The sequence below is a fragment of the Natator depressus genome, chromosome 6 (assembly GCF_965152275.1).
Source record: "Natator depressus isolate rNatDep1 chromosome 6, rNatDep2.hap1, whole genome shotgun sequence".
Lineage (NCBI taxonomy): Eukaryota > Metazoa > Chordata > Testudines > Cheloniidae > Natator > Natator depressus.
In genome coordinates, this window is record NC_134239.1 from 48087861 (window position 1) to 48115160 (window position 27300).

The 27300-nt window shown below is 41.2% G+C and overlaps 1 protein-coding gene across 2 annotated transcripts; it reads left to right on the top strand.

Moving 5' to 3' along the window:
- Nucleotides 1-260: 260 nt before the first annotated feature.
- On the top strand, nucleotides 261-27268 carry CSRP3 (cysteine and glycine rich protein 3). 2 transcript variants are annotated; one of them, XM_074955210.1, is made up of 6 exons: nucleotides 261-364; nucleotides 10770-10901; nucleotides 22635-22803; nucleotides 24224-24356; nucleotides 25318-25411; nucleotides 26455-27236. In XM_074955210.1, the coding sequence occupies exons 2-6, from the start codon at nucleotides 10790-10792 to the stop codon at nucleotides 26526-26528; spliced, it is 582 nt and encodes a 193-aa protein (XP_074811311.1). In that variant the 5' UTR covers nucleotides 261-364; nucleotides 10770-10789; the 3' UTR covers nucleotides 26529-27236. The 2 variants fall into 2 exon arrangements, with proteins under 2 accessions (XP_074811311.1, XP_074811310.1); XM_074955209.1 differs by lacking the exon at nucleotides 261-364 and having other exon boundaries at nucleotides 26455-27268.
- Nucleotides 27269-27300: the final 32 nt, after the last annotated feature.

Here is a 27300-nt window from a genome sequence, read left to right on the forward strand (position 1 = left end):
AAAGACTGAATCACACTTCACTTTACTCCAATTTCAGCTCAAGTGTCCCCTCAATGAATTTATTTGTGATCTATAAAACTGCATTTAGAAATTACATTCTGGGTGTAATCTGAAGAGATGCATTGTTCTCCACCTTACTCAGAACTGGTGTTAGGGGAAAAAAATCCAAGGCCTTTGTCAGAAGTTATTTTCAGCCTGCTGATAGCAGTAGCATTGCTCACGTCCCTTTCCCCCTCTGTCCGTTTCCCTCCCCTCCCTTCTTATAGAGCCAATGCTGGTGACCACTGAGGCATATTTAAAGAGTGCAGGAGCCCTCCAGTTCAGATTCTTCATCAAGCCAAACAAGACAAGACAACCTAATCGGGTAGGTATAGTCACAAAGGGTTCTGGTGGGTCTATTGGCTGATAGGGACCTATGGAATAAATTTTTCTCTGCAGGGGATTATTTGTGGCCTACTGCTTTACTGAAAGGAATTTATAGGTATAGTGCGGAAGTGTGAGCTTTGTGGGGCTGACAGCTGTACTGGGGCCATAGGAGTTGATTGACGTAGTGGCATTTAATAGTTTAACAGAGCTGAAGATGCAGGGTGTCGCATTAAAAAGCAATGGAATCATATTTTCCACCAGGCACACTCAACATTTTAATATACAGGCTTAATAAGATAGCAGGACAAAAATGAATGGACTTTACTGGAAATTTCAAAAGACTCCAAACTCAGTTCAGCTGGTAATATTTATTGATTTTACACAATTTTTTAGATAAAAGGATTTTAAATTAAAAAAAATCAGTCAGAACAAATATTTTTAATCTCTGGCAACAGCTGTTTATGCGTTGATTTGGAATCAAATTCAACACATGCTCCCTTGATAAAACACTAAATAACACAGCGTAGGTACAAGATGAAGCAATTCACAGGATGCAGATATGTCTTTCTCTTTTGGACTTGCTTTAAACATGCACCTAAAGGCTGTTTGATTAAACCAGCCTGTGGGGAACTCCGAACACTACGGGGGAAATAATTCTAGAAATGTGTGTGTGTGTTTAAAAATTCAAGTGTAAAATGAAAATAATTTTAGTGAAGCCTGGCTCGTCCTGGAAAACAATAATTCTGTCTCCATATGTTGGTAAAACTCTACAATGAGAATTTTGCATAAGGCGTGAACGACCAGGAACGGCTCCATTATTATGACAAAGATTTATAAGTAGACAACTGTGAAAGTAAAAGCAACAGCTGATATTGTGGCCTTAGCGCTGGAGGAACATACTGCGTAAACCTGATTCATACAGATCACTGGTAATGTGGGGCACTGCTTCCAAGACACAAGTGAATCACATGGTTCTCATTTTCTAAAGCCAGTTCAAAGTATTTGGCTCCAGTGTCAGTGGTAGGGGAGTTTGTTGGTGTTTTTCAAATATATGTAATGCAATAAAGGGGGTTTTGACAAAACTGTAATATTAGCATGCTAGAGAAGGTCAGACCAGTAGGTAGGGTGTCTAATCAAGACTCCTGAGTAATTTTGCCAGTTTTAACTCTGGCTAATTCTTCAACAAGTCATTTTGGTGATTTTGAAAGAAAAGGCCTAAGTGATTGAAAGCCAGTGTGACTTGTGCGCCTGCTTCACGCAGGCCATTTTGAAAATCCCACCCTTAGGCTATATGCTTCAGTTTGCCACTCTGAAAAATAGAGATTATAATATTTGCCTATTTCAAAGATGTTGGGAGGCTAAATTAGTTACATTAATTAGTCAGTGCTATGTAAGCTGAAAACATTATTCATATGCCATTTGAATGTGTGTGAATATAAGTCATTATGAAAGTGACACAATGTTGCCACACTCAGCTATGTGATTTCACTCTGCAAATAGAAGTGTTTATTGTGTTGCAGTCTCATTTTGCTGAGTACATTTGGTTTCTGTGAAGGACTTGTCTTAGATTTTGACCAAAATACCTGCACGCTTTTTCACATAAAACCATCAGTGACTGTGTGGGGCACTGCAGATCCTTAAATGTTCAACACAATTTACTCTGTCAATGTGGCAGAAGAGAAATAAAATAAAGTGTTTTTTTTTAACGGTCAGGTTTTAGTACAGTATTAATACATTTAAAAATATTTTTATTAAATAAACAAATGTTGAGAGGTGCTAGGTTTTTGCCAGCAAGACCATGTTATGGCTGGTAGTTTAAAATATTAAATAAATTAGAAATTGCTATAAAACTAATATTTTGAAGAACAGTATAGTTCCTAGTAATAATACCTGGCTCTTTTATAGCACACTTCATCTGAAGCTCTCCAAGTTATTCATAAAGGAACAAAAGTATCATTATCCCAATTTTACTGAGGAGAAACTGAGGCACAGGAAGGTTAAGGCCTGGATCCACAAAGGGATTTACGTACTGTGATGCTGAGCATCACAATACCTAACTTAGGCACCTGGGAGATCACAGGAACAACACTGTGATCCACAAATCCTGAGTTAGGCAACTAAACTCCCTATACAATGAATGGTGAGAGATAGAAGTCTGAGGCCTGATCTACATTGAAAATTTACATTGGTATAGCTACACTTCTCAGGTGTGTGGAAAAAAACCCCACACCCTTGAGAGATGTAGCTATGCTGACCTTAGGGTGACCAGACAGCAAGTGTGAAAAATCGGGACGGGGGTGGGGGGGTAATAGGAGCCTATATAAGAAAAAGACCCAAAAATTGGGACTGTCCCTATAAAATTGGGACATCTGGTCACCCTAGCTGACCTAACCCATGGAGTAGACAGTGCTAGGTCGATGGAAGAACCCCTCCTGTCAGTGTAGGTAGTGTCTACCTCTACCCTGAAGCACTACAGCAGCGCAGCTGTGCCGCTGTAGCATTTTAAGTGTAGACAGACCGTTAGACTGTGATCCACAAAAGCCAGCACTCTCGGTGGCTCGATTTCACTAGATATGCTGATGAGAGGGGTGTGTCCTAAGACCCACCCCACTCTCAGAGATAAGCGCCTAAGTGCAGCCTGCAGGGAGGTACCTATCTCCATGACCTGGAAGAGGGAAGATAGGCAGCCTCTGAGCAAACCTACCAGATTGGATCCCTCAGGTAAGATATGTGGCCTAACTCCACACAGAACAGTTGGGTGCAGGAGGAGGCCTGGTTTACTTATAACTTTTAGCCCACTGGCTTGGGTACTTACCTGGGATGTAGAAGACCCCAAGATTCAAATTCCCCCTCTGCCTAAGGAGGAGAAGGAGTTTGAACAGGGAACTGACACCTCTCCGGTTAGTGTATTAACCACAACGTTATAGAGTGATTCTCTGTGGCCCAATTAATATTTAATCAATGTGGAACAACTTCAATCGGAGAGATTGAGGGAGCCCACATCAGAATATCCCATAGCCTAGTGCAGAGGTTTCCAAAGTTTTTTTTTTGCTGATCTCCCCTTTGGAGATTCGTGTCTGTGTGCACCCCCCCCCCCCCCCGCCTTTGTAAGGGGGCAGGGGATGGATACTCATCACGTAGCAGCAGAGGAAGACTTTGCTCCCCGCAGCGGTTGGGCAATCTCAGATGCCGAGAGCTGGCTTATTCCCGCCCTCCCCTCACACAGGGGAAGCAAATGGGGCCCATGCTGAAGGGCTGGGGTCAGGAGGAGAGCAGAAGGCTGCACCCTGTGAGTAGTGGCCCCTCTGGCAGACAGAGCCCGCTCCTGACCCTTCAGCGTGGTCCTGTCTGCTTCCCCTGCATAGGTTCTGTCTGGCAGGGGAAGCAGATGGGGCTCTGCGCCCTGGGGCTGCGCTGAAGGGCTGGAATCAGGAGGGAGCTCTGCCTGGCACAGGGGTCAGTTAGTACTTCTGGGTTGCTGCCTTCCACTCCCTGCTCACAGCCTCCCCAGCAGAGGAGAGTAACTGCTGCGTGATGGTGACTGCAGCTGTAGCAGTTGGGAAGCAGGAGAGGCAGAGAGCCTAGTCCTGACCCAAACAGAGCCACATCCACTTCCCCTGCCCAACAAAGTCCACTCCTGACCCCCACCTCTCAGTGCGGTCCTGTCAGGACCTCGCAAGTCCCTGATAACCTTGTCATGCATGCCTCACAGTTTGGAACCTCCAGCCTAGTGGTTCGTGGCTTGCACTGGGGACTAAACAGGAGGTAAGCGTCTGGACTCCTAGAGGGAGGCAGCAGTGCACATGCCCACAGGCAGAACCTAGGGAACTTTTACTGCAAAAACAGGCACCTATAGAGTTAGGCAGCAGCTGAACAGGAGTTTTGTGGATTGTAGTGGCACCCACAAATGGGATTTAAGTGCCTAAATCTGGGTAACAGCGAACAGTGAACTGCAGCCACCAGGAGCTGTGTGGGGCCGTGTCTCCAGATGGCCAAGGTAAACAAAATGTCTTTCAGGCCACCTTCGGATTACCCTGATGGGCCACGTACCGAAGGTTGTTGACCCCTCGTCTAGACATTTCTACTGTGCCTATCACTGTACTATCCAGCCACGATAATACCTTACATTTCCTGCTCTGCTTATTCACTTCAAAGCTAATGTGCAACAACCCTGGTATTCTGATAGTAGACTTCCATTATTGAACATCTTATGAGTTAGACCCGATAGTAAAGTGGTTTTTGCACTTCAGACAGATACGATGAGGTCTAGACCATCAAATTCATGCAGTGGTTACCCTAACCCATTGTGAATCCTGGTCTTAGAGGTGAAATGCTAAAGCCTTAAGTTCCTGGTAGCCCTGTCCAGTGCAGAGATTATATTTTAGGGCCATCTCATGTCATCAATTTTTAATACTGCTCCTTTATGAAATTGAATTGAGCAAGAAGGGAATCCTGACTATGGGTCTGATCCCATGCCCATGGAATTCAACAGAAAGACTCCTGATTTCACTGGGTTTTGGATCCTGCCCTAAAACCTCGGGTCCAGCTGCCTTGGCATTCTGATAAGCCCTAAATAAAGTGAATCATGTGTTTGTGGCTGCATGCCTGACATGTGAAAGTTGTACTTCATATGATAGCAGAGCTTTGATATGGAACAAGGTGGGACACTGAGTGCTAGTTGGCATGCCAAGAACAAGAATGCTACTCCAGCTCAGTGCTACTGTACAGAAATGCTCAGGTCTAATGCTGTTGCTGTCCAATGGCAGTTCAGTGGCTCATGTGAAACAAGTATGGTGCTCACATTCCATTCCCTATGGTCACAGAAATCTCTACAAATCACAGAAATCACCACCATGATTGGCAGTCACAGTTGTCTGACCACAGATTTAGTGGGCCATAGAGACTAAGTCTGGGCTTTTCAATGGAGTTTAAAGGAGTCAGTCATCCAAATACCACCGGAATTTGGGTGCTAGGCTTCTAAATCCCTTGGGATCCTTTGAAAATCCCAGCCTAAGAGAACAATTTTCAAAAGTGATTTAGGAGACAAAGTCCTATTTTCAAATGTGCCTCAGGCACTTGGGAACTCCTAATGCTTTTGAAAATGGGACGTAGGCTCCTAAGGCACTGAGTCATTTTTGAAAATTGTATCCCAAATTACTAATGCACAGTACATGTTTTTCCTTCAACTCAGGTTTGAGGTCCATTGGTTGTACAGTAGCACTGAGCTGGAATAGAATTGCCCTGTCATGGACCTGTTCCGTGAATACACAGACCATATAAGGGGAAACATAGCCAGGGTGTAGCCTCCCTGAATAAGCAGAAACTGAAGGTTTGGAGGCATGCAGGAGTGCACTGTTTGCCAACAAGGGTTGTCTAAGGCTTATGTGGTTTCAGCTTCCATATCTGTACTAGATACCATGTTTAGGAATGGACTCAAACCTGAGGGTGTACAAATCAATATACTTTACTATCGATACAAAATTCACCCAGATAACTGTGGTGAACATTCTTAAAGAGCATTCTGGGAACCTTAGCAAGGGAGATTCAGCCTTTTGAAGATATCATGGTGTCATAAATATAAAGGGAAGGCTAACCACCTTTAAATCCCTCCTGGCCAGAGGAAAAAACCCTTTCACCTGTAAAGGGTTAAGAAGCTAAAGATAACCTCACTGGCACCTGACCAAAATGACCAATGAGGAGACAAGATACTTTCAAAGCTGGAAGGGGGGAGAAACAAAGGTTCTCTCTGGGTGTGTGTTGCTTTTGCCAGGACCAGAGCAGGAATGCAGGTCAGAACTCCTGTAAAGGGCTAATAAGCAATCTAGTTAGATATGTGTTAGATTCTGTTTTGTTTAAATGGCTGATATAATAAGTTGTGCTGAATGGAATGTATATTCCTGTTTTTGTAACTTAAGGTTTTGCCTTGAGGGATTCTCCCTGTTTTTGAATCTGATTACCCTGTAAGGTATTTACCTTCCTGATTTTACAGAGGTGATTCTTTTACTTTTTCTTCAATTAAAATTCTTCTTTTAAGAACCTGATTGCTTTTTCATTGTTCTTAAGATCTAGGGATTTGGGTCTGTGTTCATCTATGCAAATTGGTGAGGTTTTTATCAAGCCTTCCCCAGGAAAGGGGGTGTAGGATTTGGGAGGATTTTGGGGGGCTGGGGAGAAAATGTTTACAAGTGGGCTCTTTCCCTGTTATATATTTGTTAGATGCTTGGTGGCGGCAGCAATAAAGTCCAGGGGCAAAAGGTAAAATAGTTTGTACCTTGGGGAAGTTTTAACCTAAGCTGGTAAAAATAAGCTTAGGGGGTTTTTCATGCAGGTCCCCACAATTGTACCCTAGAGTTCAGAGTGGGGAAGGAACCTTGACATATGGTTTGAAATGTGTGGATTCCCTGCAACTCCTGGTTTGAACCCCAGAAAAGTCAACTCTGTCTTCATGGGAATAATACTACTTTGCACCTGTATAGTGTCCTTAATACAATGACTTCAGTGTGCTTTACAGACATGGACATAGAGGGTGTGCTTCCCCCACTCATGAAACACGTCTTCCTCTGGGGTGTAATGCAGTAGCTGTTTACTGCCTTGGAGCAACGTGACACAATGGTGTAGGACAAGAATATTGCAGTAAAATTTACTGTGTGTGATCATTTTGGATTAAGCCTGAAAACTGAGTCCTTCTTTGCTCTGCATGGACATGAAAGAGCTTGAGCAACTTCTACTCATTTCCATTGACTTCAGCAGGGAGAAAGAGCATTGCATTCATGTAACTGAGAGCAGAATTTGCTTCCCACATCTATGGCACTCTTGCCAGGATTCAAGATTAAGATAAGATATTTGTCCTAAGATTAAGATAAAATATTTAAGATTCATGTAATAGCCATCCTACAAAACTAAAGGGTCAGATTGTCCATGGCCCTTCCATTGCACAGAGGTACATGTAGGAAGGGGATGCTGCAAGGTGTAGTTCATGTACTTGGAGACTTGAAGGGGCTGCAATTAGGATGACTAGATGTCCCGATTTGATAGGGACAGTCCCGATTTTGGGGGCTTTTTCTTATATAGGCACCTATTAACCCACACCCCCGTCCTGATTTTTCACACTTGCCCTCTGGTCACCCTAGCTGCAATTCACCTCGAAATGGAAATGGAAGAGCTAGCAACCTGCCTCCTTACCTCACTTTTGCATTTGCCTGCAGAGCTGGCCAGCCCAGAGATCAGAGCATGTGGTACCATCAAAAGATTCAGTGTCATTTCGGGGATATTTTCTAGCTTGACTCTTTTTTCCTCTTCATCAGGTGACGATGAAAAGCATGGAAAATGTGTAAGCACATGCAGTACTGTACTTATGTTGCTATAATTAACATCAGTGTCAAGGGTTCCTTTCAGAGATGTAACCACTGCCTGTAACAGCGAGAGGTTCATTATTGAACTTTATCAGACCTTCTCTGGGACATTTGCTCCTTCACTCAGCTAATGACGTAATTTCAATCTGTTCCAACCAACTGCCCTCTTGACAGTTTGTCAGGGCCTGGGACCTGATCCTGCAAGGTGCTTTGCACTTTCAATTACCACTGGGCCCAATTTGGCTTCCACTGAATTCTTTAACTTCAACTGGTGCATGCTTGAGCCCCTTAATTCCAAAGGGAATTGAAGACTATCAAGAGTCACTCAGCACCTTGCAGGATCAAGCACTGATAGCATTGTCATTGGATATTGCTCTGAATTCTGGCTTTTTAATTTCCACACTTGAAAACAGTGCAGATAATTGGACTGTTGTAAGAGGGTGTGAGATTCCATTCAGTTCAATGGAGTTGCAACCCCATTATTTGTTAAAGGCCCCATTCTATTTCCATTGATGCCAATTAGAACTTTACCACTAATTGTAATGGGAGCATGATAGAAGTGTAGATCATTTATTAATTTCTCAGTTGTGTCATAATACTGTTTTTCTTTGTTTTCCATTATCTTAAAACCCAGGTTTGAAGTATTTATTTTTATCTCTATCAAATCTATCATATTTTCATTGTGCAGAGCTGAGTCATCTGATATATACGTGACAGGGGAACAGAATATTCCAAATTAAATTAGTTGATTTCTGTTCATGCAAAGACAAAACAACAAATCTAAATGAATGGGTTTGAAAGTACTTTTCAAAAAAAATCAAAGAAAGTATTGAGGACAAGAGAAAGATTTCAAGGAGGGAACATGATGATTTTTGTAAAGTGAAAGAGTTGCAGACAAGGAAAATAATGGATTTTAAAGTACAGTTCTACTCTGTAAAATCGGCACCTTCTTCCTCAACAGATCTGTTCTTGTATGTACTCATTATCACTTCCACTTACTTCACCAACTAAATCATGTTTTTAATCCTGTTAACACCACTAAGCTAAAATAGGTTTGGGAAATTGAGCAGGATTCTATTCCATCTCTTACATACACTCTTAACTATGTTTCAGTTGCAGAATCTTAAATATTAGTGATGTTCAAACCAGAAAGAGCCAGCTTGACTTTCAGGTTGAGTTTGCAGAGGTGGAAGCTATAGATGGCTTATTTTCACTCAGACACTTGATCTAAACATCACTGAGATTATAAACATGAAACTTCACAATGTCTTTTTATAGTTGATTTTCAAGGTGAAACTACACTTCAAAATGTGAACCAAACGACTATCAGCTGTTTGTGCTACACTGTTACGAGAAATTCTCCTCTATCTCGTTTGACAGCTGAAGAGGAATTTTGGCATAGTAGGCTTGATGAATCATTCAATGTTCAACATTTTTTCCTTAGCTAAGTATGTATCTCAGCTGTGAATTTATCAGAGCCAAACTGGAACAAGCTGACCCAAAGCTGGCTTTGAAAGAACAGTTAACTATAATAAGAAAGTGACTGGCGTTCCAAGAAGGATAAGAAAGGCCTGAGCCAGGAGCTCAAAACAGTCTGATAATGTGACATGCAAATGACAAGAGGACATTCCAGTCTTCCTAAAAACTGTGACTCAGAAACATCAAGAAAACCCCAGGGCAAACCAGATTTGCTCTCGTTGTTTTAGAATCTGATGTACAACATGTTCAGCAGAGAGGACACTGGGGTTGGAGTCAGGTGACCTGGGTTCTATTTCTGGCTCCAACACCGACCTCATGTGACCTTGGGCAAGTCACTTCTCCTCTCTGTATCTCAGTATCCCCATCTGTACAAAGGGAATAAGAAGTTCACGTTCCTTTGCAAACCACTTCTGAGATCCCTGAGTGAAATACCTCAGAAAAACTAAATATTATTATTCATTGTTGACTGGTTAGTAGTGCTGTTGCATCTGTTGTGTTTGCATAATTCAGAAGGATGAACAACCTGTACCCATGAAAAAGCCACCAAAAATAACATTAAATGTAAGACTAAATTCTGTAGGTATGAATTCCTTAATCTAACTTCACAATCGATCATTTCGTAAGTTTAAAGAAATATGGGTACAGGAGATTTCCTTTATACTTCTGTCAGTGAACAAGAACACATGGTAGCCTGGAATAAAACAACAGTTGCTTTGGAGAGAGGTAATAAAACAGTAAAATATGGTATCCCTTGACAGATAAGCTTGGAATATTGATCTCTAGAAAATTTATAAGGCCAAATTCTGTCCTCGATTCACTTGTAAAACTCCACTAAAGCTTTGAATTCTGTATAGGATCCAGATCCTCCATAACTCTCTGCCTCACAAAAGTTATATGAAAGTTAATGACCAAGGAAAAGGCCAACACTGCAGAAAAGCCGCATTGAAAGAGAAAGGTAATCTTTGGAAAATGCAGCCCCTAGATAGCCTAGATATTTATATATGGCCCCCTACTACCACAGAATCTGAGCATACACAATCTTCAGAGTATCCCTGTGAGATAGGCATAGTACTATAATATTTTCCTGTTTTACAGATGGAGTGACTTGCCCAGGATCACACAGGAAGTCTGTGGCAGAACAGGGAATTGAATGCAGGTGTCCAAGGCCCCAGCTAGCAGCCTAACCACTGGAATATCCTTCCTCTTGATCATGGTCTATTGGACCATCACACCTCAGCCATTGACTAAAGGCTGACCCAATATAGGCTGGCTACCAAAGGTCCCCAAGGGCCATTATAGCAGCCAGAGTTCTCAGGGGCATATGGAAGTCCTGGCAATCCCTCTTCCCCCACCTCCCTCAGTGATGCCCATATACCAGCCTCGGGGAGACAGAGTGGTATAGGAGTTACTACTCTAGCTCTTTGCCACCAGAGAATCTTCAGTTACTGGGGTGTTACTCACGTGGGCAGCTATGCTGGCTTTGGGGCTGAGTGAACAAAAAGGGAGAATCCAAGTTGCTCTAATTAAGACTGGGCAATTTCTGCTGACAGTTCATTTATTTGCTTTTTTTAGGTAACGCTTCAAACCTAAGGATGCCGAACTGGGGAGGTGGCGCCAAATGTGGTGCTTGTGACAAGACTGTGTATCATGCTGAGGAAATCCAGTGCAATGGCAGGAGTTTTCACAAGACATGCTTCCACTGCAGTAAGCTGAGCTACATTGCTATAACTTTGCAATATCTCCATGGCTCAGTATAACTCTCATTTTAACATGATTCATTCCAATAACTTAGTGCTGCAGCAACAAGCTCCTTGAGTGTCATATCTGCTCAGAACCAGAGAACAGAAGACTTGCTCTAATTTGTTATTCATTTAGAATTTTTGTTCGGTGGGTGTGAAACATAGCCCTGGACAGAGGCCCTTAACACCACTGAGGATTTAAGTGGTATGGAGTAGAGGACTGTAGCGATCCCCTGGCAGCAGGATTGATTTCACCCTGAGCCAGCTTAATCAGAAATACACCTCATTTTGGGGAGACCCCCAAGGGGAAAGTAGTCACAAGTTACCTGGTCACCCTACTTCCCTGCTCCAGCGCTGTACAGAGGGCCTACCTGAGCCACAAGAAGCCAGGAGAGAACCCCACCGTCACTGCAGGAGCAGCATAAGACCACCATGAGCAGCTTTAGGCTGCCCCACATACTACTTCCAGTATAGGGAGCATCCCACGTATGGGGCTGAAGGGGGAATCCCCATTGCACTGAAAACTAGAGGTTCTGGCTTTCTCCAGACTGCAGAGCAAGCCACAGGTAGCTCAGGAAAAGCTGCTGTAAATCAGAGCAGTTTGGTTCAGTCTGGGGGTGAGTGGGAAGGTGCTTCTCCAAAGGAGGGTGTCAGTTTATTCTCAGAGCCAACAGCCAGTAAGGGTCTCTTCAGCATGGTGCTCATGGGGGTGCTTACTCTAAAGGCAAGGCTCCTAACAGAAAACAAATCACAACCAAACTGCTTACAGGTAGAAAGCCTTTGCAGCTGGAAATGAAGGGCTGTGTCAGTTTACCTCTTAGTAGCAGCTCCTAGTAATTGGGTCCAGCTGCTCCAGCTTCCTACCTCTTCCGCCAGTGCTTAACTAGCAATGAAAGAGCTGCTAGGGCTCAAGCAATTGTTCTACTTTCATAACTGACATAACAGCCCAGAGGTGCCAGGGCTATGAACTGCCAAGCCTAGAGGGGCTAGGGCTCAGCCCTGGCAAGCCCCAGCACAAATTAAATACTGCCTTCAGCACAGGAGGGCAATACCCTCTAGCCTCCCCCTTTCCACACAGGCATTGCATGTTTTTATAGGGAAACTGGGCTGTGGGAGAACCGTGACCCTAGGCTTCCCCAAGGGTCTTTACCACTCATCACAGAATACAATATGCAAAGGAGTAGGTTTCAAATTTAAAAATCAGGTCTATAACTGCAAACACCAATTCTTTTAAACTCACCCGGTCACACAAGAAGGCATTGCTTAATAGGTGATTGCAGGGGATGGCTGCCGTGAGAGTGCAGTGATGCCAACAGGAATTGGACGGGCCCACAAACAGAAGTTGAAAGTTACCCTCCTTCTGTACAGACACCTTCAAAGCGCCTCCTCCACTGCCATGTCCTCCTTCCGCCCGCTCCTTTCCCTATGCAATGCTCATCAGAGCTCCCTCTTTCACTCCCTACAGCCAGCTCTGTGAAACTGGCTCTTCCTCTCCATGGACCTACCAATCTAAGAGCTGCAGGGGAAAGTGGAGGAGCTGGGAATGCAGGGAGAGAAAACATCAGCTCAGCAGCAGCTGCCCCTACAGGAGGGAGGCAGTGGTGTGAAAAGAGGAAGAGGCAGCAGTGTCATAGCATTTACCTTGCAGTCAGGCTTGAGATTCAGGAACTTTACAGTGGTAACTCCAACATGGGAGTGGAGAATAGGTTGCCCAGAAAATATCTGGCCTGATCTCCACCCACGACGTGTGTCAGTAGAGAATTTTAGATGGGTAGTGGTTTGCACAAGTGTAAATGACAACACAAAGTGCATGGTAGTGCAGGATCAGGCACAAAGTGTATATTTGTGAGTCACATTTTTTTAATGCATACACTTGGAATTTGGCCCACACTGAGGTAGCAAATTTAAATATTAATAAGTTAGATACTGCAGTAAACATCTGAGACAGAAGCATGTTTAGGTAAAAAAGTCAGAGATGGTCCTTAAAACAATTGGTCGCTGAGAGGTATGCTAACTGGTGATACTTTTCCCATGACGGTTAGTTCCGGGTAATACCGATCAGCCCTGGAGTAGGTGCGTCAGTATCATGTTTGTGCGCTATCATGTGATATTCTATGGCTGTACTGGGTGCTAGGACACACATCATCGCTCATGACAGGCATGGCAGGCTTTCCAAGTAAAATAAGAGATTGCACAGACATGAAGAAAAGCAGGGTAGGAGTCAGGTGGGGATTTGGAATCCTGCCTCCAACAATGATTCCTTCTGAAGCTTTGACCAAATCCCTTAGACCCAAATTTTCCAAAATGGCTGTTTGTGTGTGCCTCAGTTTTTGGGTGTTCAGCTTGAGATATCTCAAGGTTGATATTAAGAGGTCCCGAGCACCTGCAATTCTGATTGATTGCATCTGGAATTGTGGCAGCTGAGCAGACTCAAATTGGACAACCAAAAATTGAGATAATCAAAATTATAGGGTACTTCTGAAAAAAGTGACCTTAACTTCCTTGCTTCTATTTCTCCACATGTAATTACAATGCTTACTTCACGGCGAGTGTGATTAGTTTGTTTATAAAGTCCTTTGAAGATGGTAAGCACCAAGTATAGAAAATGTAACCCAATCATGTAAACATTGGCACATTTTATTCTTCATACATTGTTAGTTGAAAGGAATAGAACATATCCCTTATAGCAAATCTTTTCCCCTTTAAAACTTAAATCTCATTACAGACCCAATCAAATGCTACAAATGGAAGCAGATGTTGTGTACATATCATTATTATAAGCAAGTCATTATAGCATGGAGTAGTAGCAACCAGTATAATTGAGGCTGCAAAGTAGTTTCCATAATAGCCCTGTTTTTAGGCTATGACAATCTCCTTTGGAGACAATCTCCTTTGGAGTTTAAATTCTTCAGGCTTGGTCTCTGCCCAACAGTAAATTTTTGGTTTTGCATTAGTCATAATAGTTTACCTCATTGCATCAATAGCTGTCTTTCTTAGGTTTGATGTAGCACCCATATTTTAGTACATAAACATTGACAGGAACACTGGTAACACGGCATTTTTTTCTTGACTGGAGATGTACAAGTATAGGGAAATATTTCAACCAATATATTACATAGTACATCCAAACAAAACCAGTTATGTTAAAAGAACACTAGGGTTGCAAAATCAAGCATTCAAGAGTTAGGCAATGCCAGAATTACGGTGTCCTGTGGAACTGTTATTCAGCCTCTTTTTGCCTATGTGTTATGATACAGTCTTTAATTACATAATTACGTGATCACATCCTATTTTCTCCACAGAACCAGACCCAGTGGAAGCACTGAGAGCACAGGAGAAACTGCCTCTCTGCTCTCAGTTCTGACCCCCAGTGCCATAGCAGTCCTTCAGTAGCTGGAAGGAGCAACTGCAGGGAAAATCCTGCTCCATCCCTGCAGCCTTGGGCTGAAGCACACTCAGTTGTTCAATAGGGATGGTGCATGTTCAGTCCACATGGAATCGTCAGAGAATTTAGCTGTCAAACTAACAAATCTCTACTGAGCATGTGCAAATGGCGTTTTCTCAGAGGCTTAGAACTGGGCCAGGTTTGGGCACATTTTCACCAGGATGGCAAAAGGCACTCCCTTCCCCCACACCCATGTCAAATTTCATGTCCCTGCTCCAAAACAGGGAGGCACAAGACCGTCTCAATAAAACAATTGTAAAAAAAAAAAAAAATTTGAATAGGGGAAAAACAATATTTCTCCCTAATTCATTATTGGAAACAGATGAACCGTTTTAGCTTAAACTGTAATAAATCTGACACACAAACCCAGCATGGAAAATTTTAGCCCAAACTGTTAAAGTTTGGCAGCAACTGAAAATAGGGTCTTATAATGGGAAGTGTCCTGCAACCTTAATTATAGGTGGCACTTACCTGCACTGAGTAGAATTTGTCCTGTGAAGAATGTGAAATAATACTCCCTTGTGTGGACTGCTGTTTACCTACTTTGTTTCCCTCTTGGATTTTACTTAAAACACAGCTGTGGTGGATATTTGGCAGGATCTCGCTTTATAAACCTGAAACTACTTAGTGATGGTTTATGAACGGTCTCTGAGCAGATGACAGGTCTCAGAGCTATTTCAACAATAGCACTTCAAGGGCTTTTGCTCCATCTGTTGTGGTACATAGATACTCTATCTGTATGGTGCCAAAAATAGAACCATTTTATCTGCTGCTGGAGTTTCCATCATCCCTCAACTCCCACAGTAAACATAATTATCATTGCAGAACAGATGAGAATTCAGCAAAGAGTGATCAGGTTCACAAATTAACAGAAGCTTCTAGTTTTATTGGCATTAATTAAAAAAAATAATTGCAAATATGTTTCTTTTTCCTGGATAGCTTTGTCTATTTTTGTCACTGTACTGCCTATTAGCAACTAGCGCCTGATCCAAAAGCCACTGAAGTTACTGGAAAGACTCCCACTGACTTCAATGAGTTTTAGATCAGGTCCCTAGTGACATAGTTTGATCCATAACTTTTTCTTTTCACTAAAGGGAGTGTTTGAAAATAACCAACTAACCTTTCTGGAGTTTGAACTCCCAGCCCTTCTTTACTCACTAAGCACTTTATCTTTGTGTGCTAGTCACTTGAGCTAATCTACCTTTTTCTTCAAGTCACATTGTCAGTGTGTAAATTAGATGGTAGTCTTGACAAACCTGCAGGCATACTAAGGTGGGGGAGGGGGTGAAGTGATGATCACCCTTGTCCAAAGGGCATCCGAGAAAGGGCTTTGCACATAATGGTAGAGATTTTTCAAAAGTGGGTGCCTCAATTTTCACTTGCCATATTTGAGACATGAGACGGGTACTCAGAACTTTCTGAAAATCATGCCTTTCCAAGTATCAGCTTGGGTTCCGCTCTGCCCCCCCTCGAGAAAAAAGTTTGAGGCACCTAAAATTACTAGTCCCGTCTGAAAAAACATGGCCACTATTTGCTAAACTTTATTGCTTCTTGGTTTTCATAGTATTAATGCTATTGAAAGGTTCTGGATTGATACTGGAATTCAGTTTCCAGAGCTATTTATCCACAGGACAGGGACAGCAGAAGCAATCGCAGCGTAGCATTTCTCAAACTGCCTCACCAAAGTGACTCACCTGGGGAGGTAACTTCTAGGATGAGAGGGTAGTCTACTCTCAATGCCCATTCACTTTTTGGCTACTCTGATGACACTGAGTGGTGCCAATTAGTGGTAGTTGTACTGTGGGCTTTTTATAACATGGACGCCTATTCACTGGGAACTGAACTGAGACCACTAACAGCTGTCAGCTCTTATTAACTTTTAGTCTCTTTCAGTCTGGGCTAGATTTATACTAGTGACCTAGAGGATAAAACTTTGTATCCTATTACCAATGTCTGACATTTCTATGGCACCTTCCATTCAAAGATCTCCAAGAGATTTAGCAGGGAGTTAAACCTTATAATATCCTTGCATAAAGAACAGAGCTGGTACCTATCTCTTGTCGAACCTTATCTAAACCACCCAAAGAAACTCTAGTATAGTTGAGATCACCAGATATTTGAGATTCTTGTTGTTTCTCTCACACCAGATGTGAAATATGGCAAGATAAAGGAACAGAATTCCTGGTTGAGTTCTATCTGGGTGCTTTAAGCATATAAATGAATCTACTGTTGCTCAAGTTACTGTTGTGATGGGAAGACAGAATAATTTCAATCCCAGAATACTGAAAGAATTGGCATATGAAATTGCAAGTCCAGTAACAAAGGATTTTTAATAAATCTATCAAAATCGGTAGTTGTACCATACAACTGGAGAATAGCAAATATAGTACCTATATTTAAGAAAGGGAGAAAAAGTGATCTGGACAACTATAGACCAATTAGTTAGACCACAATAGAATACAAGACTGCAGAACAAATTTCAAAGGAAAGAATAATTAAAGATGTGGAGGTAAATGGAAAATGGGATAAAATGTAACATGGGTTTATCAAATGTAGATCATACCAGACTAACCTCATGTCTTTCTTTGACAAGATAACTGATGTTTTAGACAAGGCACATGCAGTAGATCTGGTTTTCAGTAATACATTTGACATGGCATCACCTGCAAAATTATTAGTTAACCTGAAGAAGATGGGGATTTGTACAAGAACTGTAAGCTAGATAAGGAACTGGCTAGAGGGGAGATGACAACAAGTTGTGTTGAAAGGAGAACTGTTGGGCTAGGAGGAGGCTTGGTCTTGGGACCAATCTTTAGTTAATATTTTCATTAAGAATCAGACACAAAAGTAGGAGTGTGCTAATGAAATTTGTTGATGACACAAGAAAAACTGGATAACCTTGAGGACTGGAGTAATAGAAATGGGAATAAATGTAATACAAGAAAGTATAAGGTCATATACATAGGGACCAGTAAGAATCTCTGCTGCAAGTGGGGGCTCATAAGTTGGAAATTACTAAGGAAAAGAAAGACCAAAGTGTATTAGCTGATCACAGTGTATGAGTCTCTGTGATGCAGCTGTGAAATAGGCAAATGTGATCCTAGGCTATATCAGGCAATGTATTTCCAGTAAAGATAGGCAAGTATTAAGGCAAGTACCCGAGGTAAAGCCTCATCTGGAATCCTGTGTACAATTCTGGTTGGCCATGTTCAAGAAAGATACATTCCAACTGGAACAGGTGCACAAAAGGGCTTCTAGGATAAACAGGGGAACGGAGATCCTATTTTACAAGAGGAGACTAAAATAGCTTGTCTTGCTCAGCCTAGCAAAAAGAAGGCTAAGAGGAGATATGATTGCTCTCTATAAATACATCAGGGGAGTAAACTCCAGAAGCGATCAGAGCTATTTAAGCTAAATGACAACGGTGTCACAAGAACAAATTGACCACGAACAAATTTAGGCTGGAAATTAGAAGAAGGTTTCTAATCATCAGAGGAGTGAGATTCTGGAACAGCCTCCCAAATAGGCATAGTGGGATCAAACTACCTAACTAGTTTTAAAATGGAACTTGATAAATTTATGAATGGGATTATATGATGGGTTGCCTCCATGCAAGGGGCTGGAGTTGATGACCCAGAAGTAGTCCTTAATTTGTAATGAAAGAGGTTCCAGGGCTCAAGCAATTCGCTGGTGCAATTTTTTTCCTTTCATAACTGACGTGGCAAGCCCAGAAGTGCAAGGGCTATGAACTGCCAAGCCTAAAGGTGCTGGGGCTCAGACCTGGCAAGCCCTGGCACAAATTAAGTACTGCTCAGGAGCTCCCCTCCAGTCCTGATATCCCTACTTAACTACACTTCATGAGAAAGGGACCTCTTATTCATGAGGTCTGGTGTTCTCTAATGGTTCATTAGAGTTTCTATGACTAGCTCTATTAAGTCCCAAAATCAAGCTTCTGGGCTGGTGGGAATCAGGAGGATACCAAAGATCTTGTTTCCTGTTTCAGTGTACCCCTTATGTGACTTGCCTTGAAAGGCACCAGATTCTTCTCTGCCTAGACTATTACTTACACTGCTTCTGAGAGGAGCTTTCAATTTCTGAAAAAAGAAAAGGAGTACTTGTGGCACCTTAGAGACTAACCAGTTTATTTGAGCATGAGCTATGCATCCGATGAAGTGAGCTGTAGCTCACGAAAGCTCATGCTCAAATAAACTGGTTAGTCTCTAAGGTACCACAAGTACTCCTTTTCTTTTTTCTTTTTACGAATACAGACTAACACGGCTGTTACTCTGAAACCTTTCAATTTCTGGTTATTCTTTTCTTTCTATTCAGAAATGCCACTAGTGATGCATTCAAAGTAAATCAGAAGGTTACAGCTGGGGAGATTTTAGAAAACTAGGCAGCACAAGCTGTACACTCAAGAAGTTTGATGCTTTCTTTTTTCTCAGCGTGGCCCATGGCCATCTTGTCTTCCATCTTGTCTTCACCCCATAGGCTTATTTTCATAGTGAGTATGTAAGGGTCATTCAGAGATGATTCATGACTGACAACTTTGCATTGCATCTGGTGAGTGGTTCCAGGTCTTCAGAAGGATTTTTTGGAGATAAAACTTGTGTGGAATCCCATCCAACACACAATACCAATGCATAGCGCCAGCAATTCTAAATATTGCCAGGAAACCACAAATGTAATCAAGTTTTAGATCTTTGCAAATATTTTCTGTGGTGATACAATTTTTGCCAAAGCCATACCTATTTCAACCACCAGGTAAGCAGTCTTCTGGGTTGGGCCCAGAAGCTCTTCTTGAAAGTTAATACCAACAAATGGGTTTGAAACATTTGGCAAAATCAGAGTGGGATTATTTCTCTGGACAGCACTCTGATTGGAATATTATCCATGAGTGGTTATAAATATGTAGCTTGCAAGCTGAGTCTCACTGTGATCAGGTCCATTTTTTCACCCACAAAAGGGACCACCCACCCCTTCTCTCTGATCCTTTGACCCCAAATGTTTAGAGCCAGGAAGCAGATAGTTTAGAGGAGGTAACTTCTCTAGCTTACTGCTCTATTTATCTATAGGACAGGTACACCAAATGCAGCGCATACTGCTCCAGCGATAATGACATAAGAACGGCCATACTGGGTCAGACCAATGGTCCGTCTAACTCAGTATCCTGTCTTCTGACAATGGTTGGTATCAGATGCTTCAAAGGATGTGAACAGAGCAGGACAATTTATCATCCAGTTTCAGCTTCTTGCAATCAAGTGATTTAGGAAAACTCAGAGCATGGGGTTACATCCCTGACCATGCTGGCTAATAGCCATTGACGGACCTATTATCCATGAACTTATCTAATTCTTTTAAAAACCCAATTACACTTTTGGCATTCACAACATTCCTCTCGCAATGAGTTCCACAGGTTAATTATGCATTGTATGAAGAAGCACTTCCTTATGTTTGTTATAAACCTGCTGCCTATTAATTTAATTGGGTGACCCCAGGTTTGTGCATTATACAAGGGGTAAATAACACTTCCTTCTTCACTTTCTCCTCACCATTCATGATTTTATAGACCTTTATCATATCAGTCATCTCTTTTTCAAGCTGCACAGTCCCATTCTTTTTAATCTCTCCTCATATGGAAGCTGCTCTATATCCATAATCATTTTTGTTACCCATCTCTGTACTTTTTCCAATTCTAAGGGCTTGTCTGCACTTACTGGAGGATCGACACTGCGGTGATCAATGGATCGGCAGTCGATTTAGCGGGTCTAGTGAAGACCCACTAAATCAACTGCCAATCGCTCTCCCATCGACTACTGTACTCCACCTGATCGAGAAGAGTAAGGGGAGTCGATGGGAGAGCATCTCCGGTCAACGCTGCATAGTGTGGACCCTGCGGTAACTAGATCTAAGCTACGTCTGTTTGAGTTATGCTATTCATGTAATTCAAATTGCGTAGCTTAGATAGACTTTCCCCTTTAGTGTAGACGAGGCCTAGGATATATTTTTTGAGATGGGGCAACCAGAACGTCACAGAGTATCAAGCTGTGGACACAGCATGGATTTATTTAATGGCATTATAATATTTTCTGTCTTATTATCTACTCCTTTCCTAATGGGTCCTAAAATTCTGTTGGATTTTTTGACTGCTGTTGCACCTTGAGCAGATGTTTTCGGAAAACTATCCACAACCATGCCAAGATCACTTTCTTGAGTGGTAATAGCTAATTTAGACCCCAACATTTAGCATTTATCAAGTTTGAATTTCATCTGCTATTTTCTTGACCAGTCATCCAGTTCTGTGAGATCTCTTTGTAACTCTTTGCAGTCAGCTTTGCACATAACTATCTTGAGTAATTTTGCATCATCTGCAAACTTTGCCACCTCACTACCCCTTTTTCCAGCTCATTTATGAATATGATAGATGGCACTAGTCCGAGACAGATCCTTGGGGGACCCTGCTATTCACCTCTCTTCACTATGAAAACTGACCATATCATTTAACTAGTTATTCATACATGAGAGAACCTTCCCTCTTATCCCATGACCCTTACTCTGCTTAAGAGCCTTTGGGGAGGGACCTTGCCAAAGGCTTTCTGAAAGTCCAAGAATGCTACAGCCACTGGATCACCTTTGTCCACATGTTTGTCGACATCTTCAGAGAATTCCAATAGATTGATGATGCATGATTTCCCTTTACAAAAGCTGTGTTGACTCTTCCCCAACATATCATGTTCATCTATGTGTCTGATAATTCTGTTCTTTACTATAGTTTCCATCAATTTGCTTGGTACTCAAGTGAGGCTTGCTGGCCTGTAATGGCAGGATCACTTCTGGAGTCTTTTATAAAAACTGGCATCACATTAGCTATCCACCAATCATCTGGTACAGGAGCTATTTAAACAATAGGTTACATGCCACAGTTAGTAGTTCTGCAATTTCATATCTGAGTTCCTCCAGAATTCTTGGATGAATACCACCTGGTCATGGTGACCTATTACTGTTTATCAACTTGTTCAAAACCTCCTCTATTGACACCTCAATCTGGGACACTTCCTCAGGATTTGTCATCTAAAAAGAATGGCTCTGTGAGAATCTCCCTCCCCTCCTCTGCAGTGAAGGCCGATGCCAAAAATTCATTTAAGCTTCTCTGCGCTGGCCTTGACTTCCAGGAGGGACCTCTTCTAATGTTAAGAGGGGGACTCATTCAATCTTTGGCCTCTATGCTCAGGCCTGGCAGGGTGGCTACTACTACTACTGCGGTCACTACTATACCAGGAACAAGGCTTAGGTCAACTCCTTTCTATAGAGCAGTCAAGAGACACTTTTGGTTAGTACCAAATTGGGTTAGATTTACAACGGTGACTAAGCTGGCTCTTTACTCCCTTTCATGACACATTCTGTTCATCTTGGATATTTCAACAATAAATTAGATATCCTTGGGAAATTATTTTTACTTGTCAGGGACTCAAACATGACTTGAGTGGCATTTCTGCATCACAAACAAGAGCACAATCTCAAAATATTGGTAAATGCTGAGTTTAAAATATATTAATATTTCTGCTTATAACTGACAGCTGATTAATTTTTTTACAGTTTTAAAGGATGAGAAACTGGGGCGGGGGGGGGGGGAAGGGGGGAATGTGTACATTAGTAACCCATATCTTTGTCCCGTCTAACAAAAGGAAATCAGATTTCTCCAAAACTGAAATTTCACTTGAGTGGAATTCCCATAATATTTCAGTTCAATCATGATTAAGGGCTTCCAAACAGATGTATGTGTTATAGTCTATTTGCCTTTATGCAGGAAACTCCCATTAATGCTAAAGAGGTTTATGCACAAAGATCAAAGGTTAAATATAGCCCTTAATCTTCTGCTTCATGTTTTTCCAGGATGCAATGGCGAGCATATTAAAAGGGTTATAACTTTCCTTATTTATTTTTGCAGATACATGCTGGATTACTTCAGTGAGAGACCACAGAGTAACTTTATCCCATATCCAAATTTGTAAACATTTATTTACCCTGTAATAGCTATACATCAGAACTCCTTTCTTCCTATTTCTGCTATATTCTTTTTTAGATTGGGTTACCAGAAATAAACTCAGTGTTCCAGATGAGAGCATAATCTTGATTTATATCAACCATTTTCAAGAACAAAATGATAACTGGTATTACAATAATTCTGAGGTATGTTAATACCCAGATTTGTAAATACAAATTTTTATATGCACTTTTGTTCTCTATTTTTAGTGGCTTGCAGAAAAGCTCTGGACAGTACTACAGTAGCAGCTCACGAATCTGAAATCTATTGCAAAACGTGTTATGGGAGAAAATATGGTCCCAAAGGTATTGGGTTTGGACAAGGGGCAGGGTGTCTCAGCACGGATACTGGTGAACATCTAGGCTTGGATCTACAACAGTGAGTTAAATCTCATTGATTATACCTTTTTTTAAAATGTATATACTCCATTTATCGGACACTTCATGAGGTTTCCATAACAACATCTAGCATAAGTGGCACAATAAACGCAATCATAGGTTTTTCTTCCATGGGTCTCGTCATTTCTGCCAATTTTTAATAATGTTCAGTCTCTTAAAAGCTCTCTTTTTAATTTTTTTCCTATTCGAATAGGCAATTATGGTACAGAAAATCTTGCTTTACATATCACCACAGACCTAGATAGGTACAGCAGCTACAATTTGCTAGTAGTTGCACAATGCCACAATCATGTTCACCATAGAACAATAGAATCAAATATATTTTCCTCTGAGTGGCTACACTGTACTTATATTTTACTAATATAGTAATAGTCACAGTACGCTGTGCTGTTAACTTTTTTCTTTCTACAGGAAAATATCCATTATAAATCCTCTCTCATGGGTCACATACCATTTTGAGGATATATGACTCAACAGAAGGATAGAATCCTGACTGCAGATAACTGCCTATGTCACTACACTTTTATAATATTTTTTTGTGATTTTTAAAGCTGCAAATTTCTAAAGGACTCCAACATTTTCCTCTGGCATTACTGTAATGAAGCTAATATATCCATACTGAAGGTACAAACTTAGAGAGCGTCTTTATCAGTATTCCTTTGTCACAGGCGCATTCATTACTGAGAGTGTCACACCAGGAATTTTTAACTTTCTGTAGACTTAGTGACATGTTGCAGTCTGACAATCCAGGAATTCAAAGGTCATTCCATGAATGACTTAGAGCTGACACTTGGTTGGATTGATAGTTCAGAAAAATGGTTTCAACCTATGTTTCTGCATCTGACCTTGACATAGTATAGGCCTTTTGAAGGCAACAAACAAAAACTACTTGCTGATGCTTTACAATGAACAAAGAGGACAGCATTTCAGATTCCTGTCTCTTTTTATTAACCTCTCACTAACAAATCCCAGCAGCTAGCTGATTAGAGAGAGAACACTGAGTATTGCTGCTTTGTACTTTTCAGTATATCTTTAATACAGATATTTTTTATTAGTCTCCCCATTTGCCTCTCCCTTTCTGTTAAGTACAGTCTTTTTTGTGCACATGGCCACTGCTATCCTTATGGCTAGCTGTAATATTATGCCCAGCTGCTATTCACTAAAACCAAGGCAACGTCATCTGCTACCTTAGTCATAGCAATAGCTCCTTAGCACTGTAAAATGCACTTACTTCTGTAGAATTTTTTTATTTTCTTGTATTATACATCAAGCTTCATGTCCTGTGACTTAATACTGTAACTCTTCCAAAAAGTATATTGAATTGGAAAGATGATTTTGAAAATGGAAACATGATTTTTCAAGCAATGTTTAAATGTACTGAAAATCTCTGTTTCCGTCAGCTCACCAAAGCCTGCTCGCCCTTCTACGCCTACCAACCCTTCAAAGTTCGCCAAAAAGTTTGGAGATGTGGATAAGTGTCCCCGCTGTGGCAAATCAGTATATGCTGCAGAGAAAATAATGGGAGGAGGGAAAGTAAGGGATTGTTGCATGTTTTTTATTCTATTATTTTAAAAGATCTTTTAAAATTCTTTGGTTTTAAGTTTTGCTGAACTATACCAAATTGAGAGAGCTTCCTCCCCCGACATAGCTTCTGCCATTCGCAGAGGCGGTTTTATTATGCTGGCACTGAGCATCTTCACGAGACACGCTGCAGCAATGCAGCTGCACTGGTACAGCTGTGCCGACTGCAGCTCTGTACACGTAGACGTGCCCTAAGACACCATTCCCCCCCATACCCCGCAGCTGCGCCCCTTGAAAAAAGGGACTCTGAAGAAATCTGTTCACAATCCTCAGGTTGCAAACTCATTCTCTGGGATAAGTGTTCTCAAACTTTTTCACGGTATGAACCACCTCTTAATTGGGTTTGGTGGCCCCTCGTCACTGTTCACTATTGCAGGGGCCACCTCCTCTCCCTAACATCCCTGTGCCAGCCACAGTACATGCTTGTTTATTTTTTAAGCTTTTAATGATTGTGTAGCTGGGAAAAAAGAGAAGCCAGTGTCATGTAACCTGCTACCACTTTGTGGATCCTAGTTTGGGAACTGCTGTTCTAGGATCATTCACTGCAAATTCTCTGCAGTCTTGAAGTTTGAAGGAATGGCTAACATGCAATTGCTGTATAGCCCACGGGGTCTGATTCAAGTGCTGACCACCATTTGAGACATTTCGGCTAGTAAGAAGGTCATTAGGAGTCACATACTAGGATAGGGTGCAATGACAAAAATCAGCATAGTGACCTATTGTGACTAAAATGGAACATGTTACTGAGATGAAATGAAAATTAATGAAACAATTTCAGCCTTTTCATCCAAAGAAAATATAAAGCTATAACCCTTTATATGTTGCTTGTCAAAGTTTCTTACTAGCTACTTGATATAATCTAGGTATGAATTTTTTGTAACGTATAATGTAATGTCTCTGCCTTCTTTCTTAGCCTTGGCATAAGACTTGCTTCCGTTGTGCTGTTTGTGGAAAGAGCCTAGAATCTACAAATGTTACAGACAAGGATGGAGAAATCTACTGTAAAGGTAAGTACAATCTACTTATAAGATATTTCTGCCATATGGTTGAAGATATTCTTCTAAGACTGCTCTACTCGGACAAAGCGTAGGCATCACCACCTATCTGTTAGATACCTGAACTTGGGAAAGTAGATTTAGTTTACCCCCTTTCTTTGTTTTAAAGAAAGATCTATAATTTGTACAGTCCCACAGCAACACCACAGTCTCATCACTTATTGGGAGTGAATTTAAAAAACAAATTATTCTATATCTTCCATCATAAATATTAAGCCTTCTAAAGTTTGGGATCTCTCTCCACTAAGAATCACATTGATCCTGCAAAATGATTTATGTGGGCAAACCCTGCATCTGAACTGGTCCTCACTGATTTCCACAAGGACACAGGTGTCTGCCCACAAGCTTCTCATTATAGGATCATGGTCTTAGTTGAGATTCTTTCCAAGGAATGTTACACTGGGAATCAAAGACCTTCACAAATATGCCAACAGCATTGAAGACAATGGATTTACTTTGGATTTCTCTCTCTCAGATCATGCAAGTCCACGGAGTCAATCCACCTTTAGATAGTCTGAAAAGGGTATAAAGCATTTTATGTCTATGTTCTAGGTTGGGATTGTCAAAGACACCTACGGAGAATTCAAGAGGAATTCCCTTAGGCCCCCTTTAAAAATCACAGCCTTAATATTTATTCCACATGCTCTGCAAAAAAAAGCATTCATGTGAATTAGAATTGCCTCTAATATCTATAACCTATTTTTTTCCTGAGTATTTTACAGTACTGAAAGTTGTTCTGAGAGGAGCTTGACTTGACCTCAGACAGAGCTAACAAGTTTGTCTATCTCAAAAGCAACAAGAGTGAATAAAGTTGCATTGCCAGAGTTGTAGATGTGCCTGAGAAAGAGAATCCATGTTTATTTTATTCTTACAGCCTTCCAAGTCATTGTACTTAATTTACTATGATTTCCAATTGAGTGTTTTTAGTATTACTTAAAATACATAAAAATATTAAAAATATTAATTACTAACTTCTTTCTCCATTTCTTTTGCAGTTTGCTATGCAAAGAATTTTGGTCCTAAAGGAATTGGGTTTGGTGGCCTCACTCAAGTGGAGAAGAAAGAGTGAAACTTTCTATATCAGACACATTTCATACTTCTGTTGATGCCACAGATTGATTGTTTGCTAAGTAAAACAGTGATGCATTGATAAGAACCTAGGGCATTTTAAAATAACTTCTGCTTCTCCAACCTCACTGGAGTGATTTGTAAGCTTATTTCTTAAGAAATTATTGCAGTAGCTAGAAAATACATTTTGACAAAATGGATTTATTCTACACTGAAAAAGAGCCTAATATTTTGTTAAATTCTAACTTAGTTGTGAACAATAGTATTTCTTACACTACTAATCATCGTGTTAAAAAATGAGGTTATAACAGCTCTGTGGACTTTGCCACTAAGAGGTTATTATCTTTGGTAAGGGACCATAGGAAGGTGTTTTGGATTTCTACCACTCCAACAGAGCAGAATCTTGCCCATATTGTCTATCCTAATTCCTTAGTGAAATACATTCTGATGTTATGGTGGTGCTATGGTATGGGAGGAAATTTTTTTTTAAAGGCACATTCTAATCTGTCACAATAGCTAACAATTTCAGCTCCATCCTCCTGAGTAAAAGAGAAAGGGAGTAAGAGACAGACTTCTTGAATTGGAAGTCATATTTTCATACAACATGGTAAAATCAAAGTGGATGTTAAATCTAGTTTTGTCACTGTAGGTTTCTCTAGATACAATAAACTGTAGATACTGCTTTTATGCTACGACTGGTTACATTATTTTGCTCCTGTTTTGTACTCTTAACACTCAATGTGCTCATCTAGTTCACCAGGCTAAACAAACTA

Bases quoted from the DNA above. Each gene is read 5' to 3' on its own strand.
- CSRP3 (XM_074955210.1), top strand. From the start codon at position 10,790: ATGCCGAACTGGGGAGGTGGCGCCAAATGTGGTGCTTGTGACAAGACT. The intron at 10,902-22,634 runs GTAAGCTGAGCT...CTCTATTTTTAG, and splicing joins CAAGACATGCTTCCACTGCA to TGGCTTGCAGAAAAGCTCTG. The intron at 22,804-24,223 runs GTGAGTTAAATC...TGTTTCCGTCAG, and splicing joins CTAGGCTTGGATCTACAACA to CTCACCAAAGCCTGCTCGCC.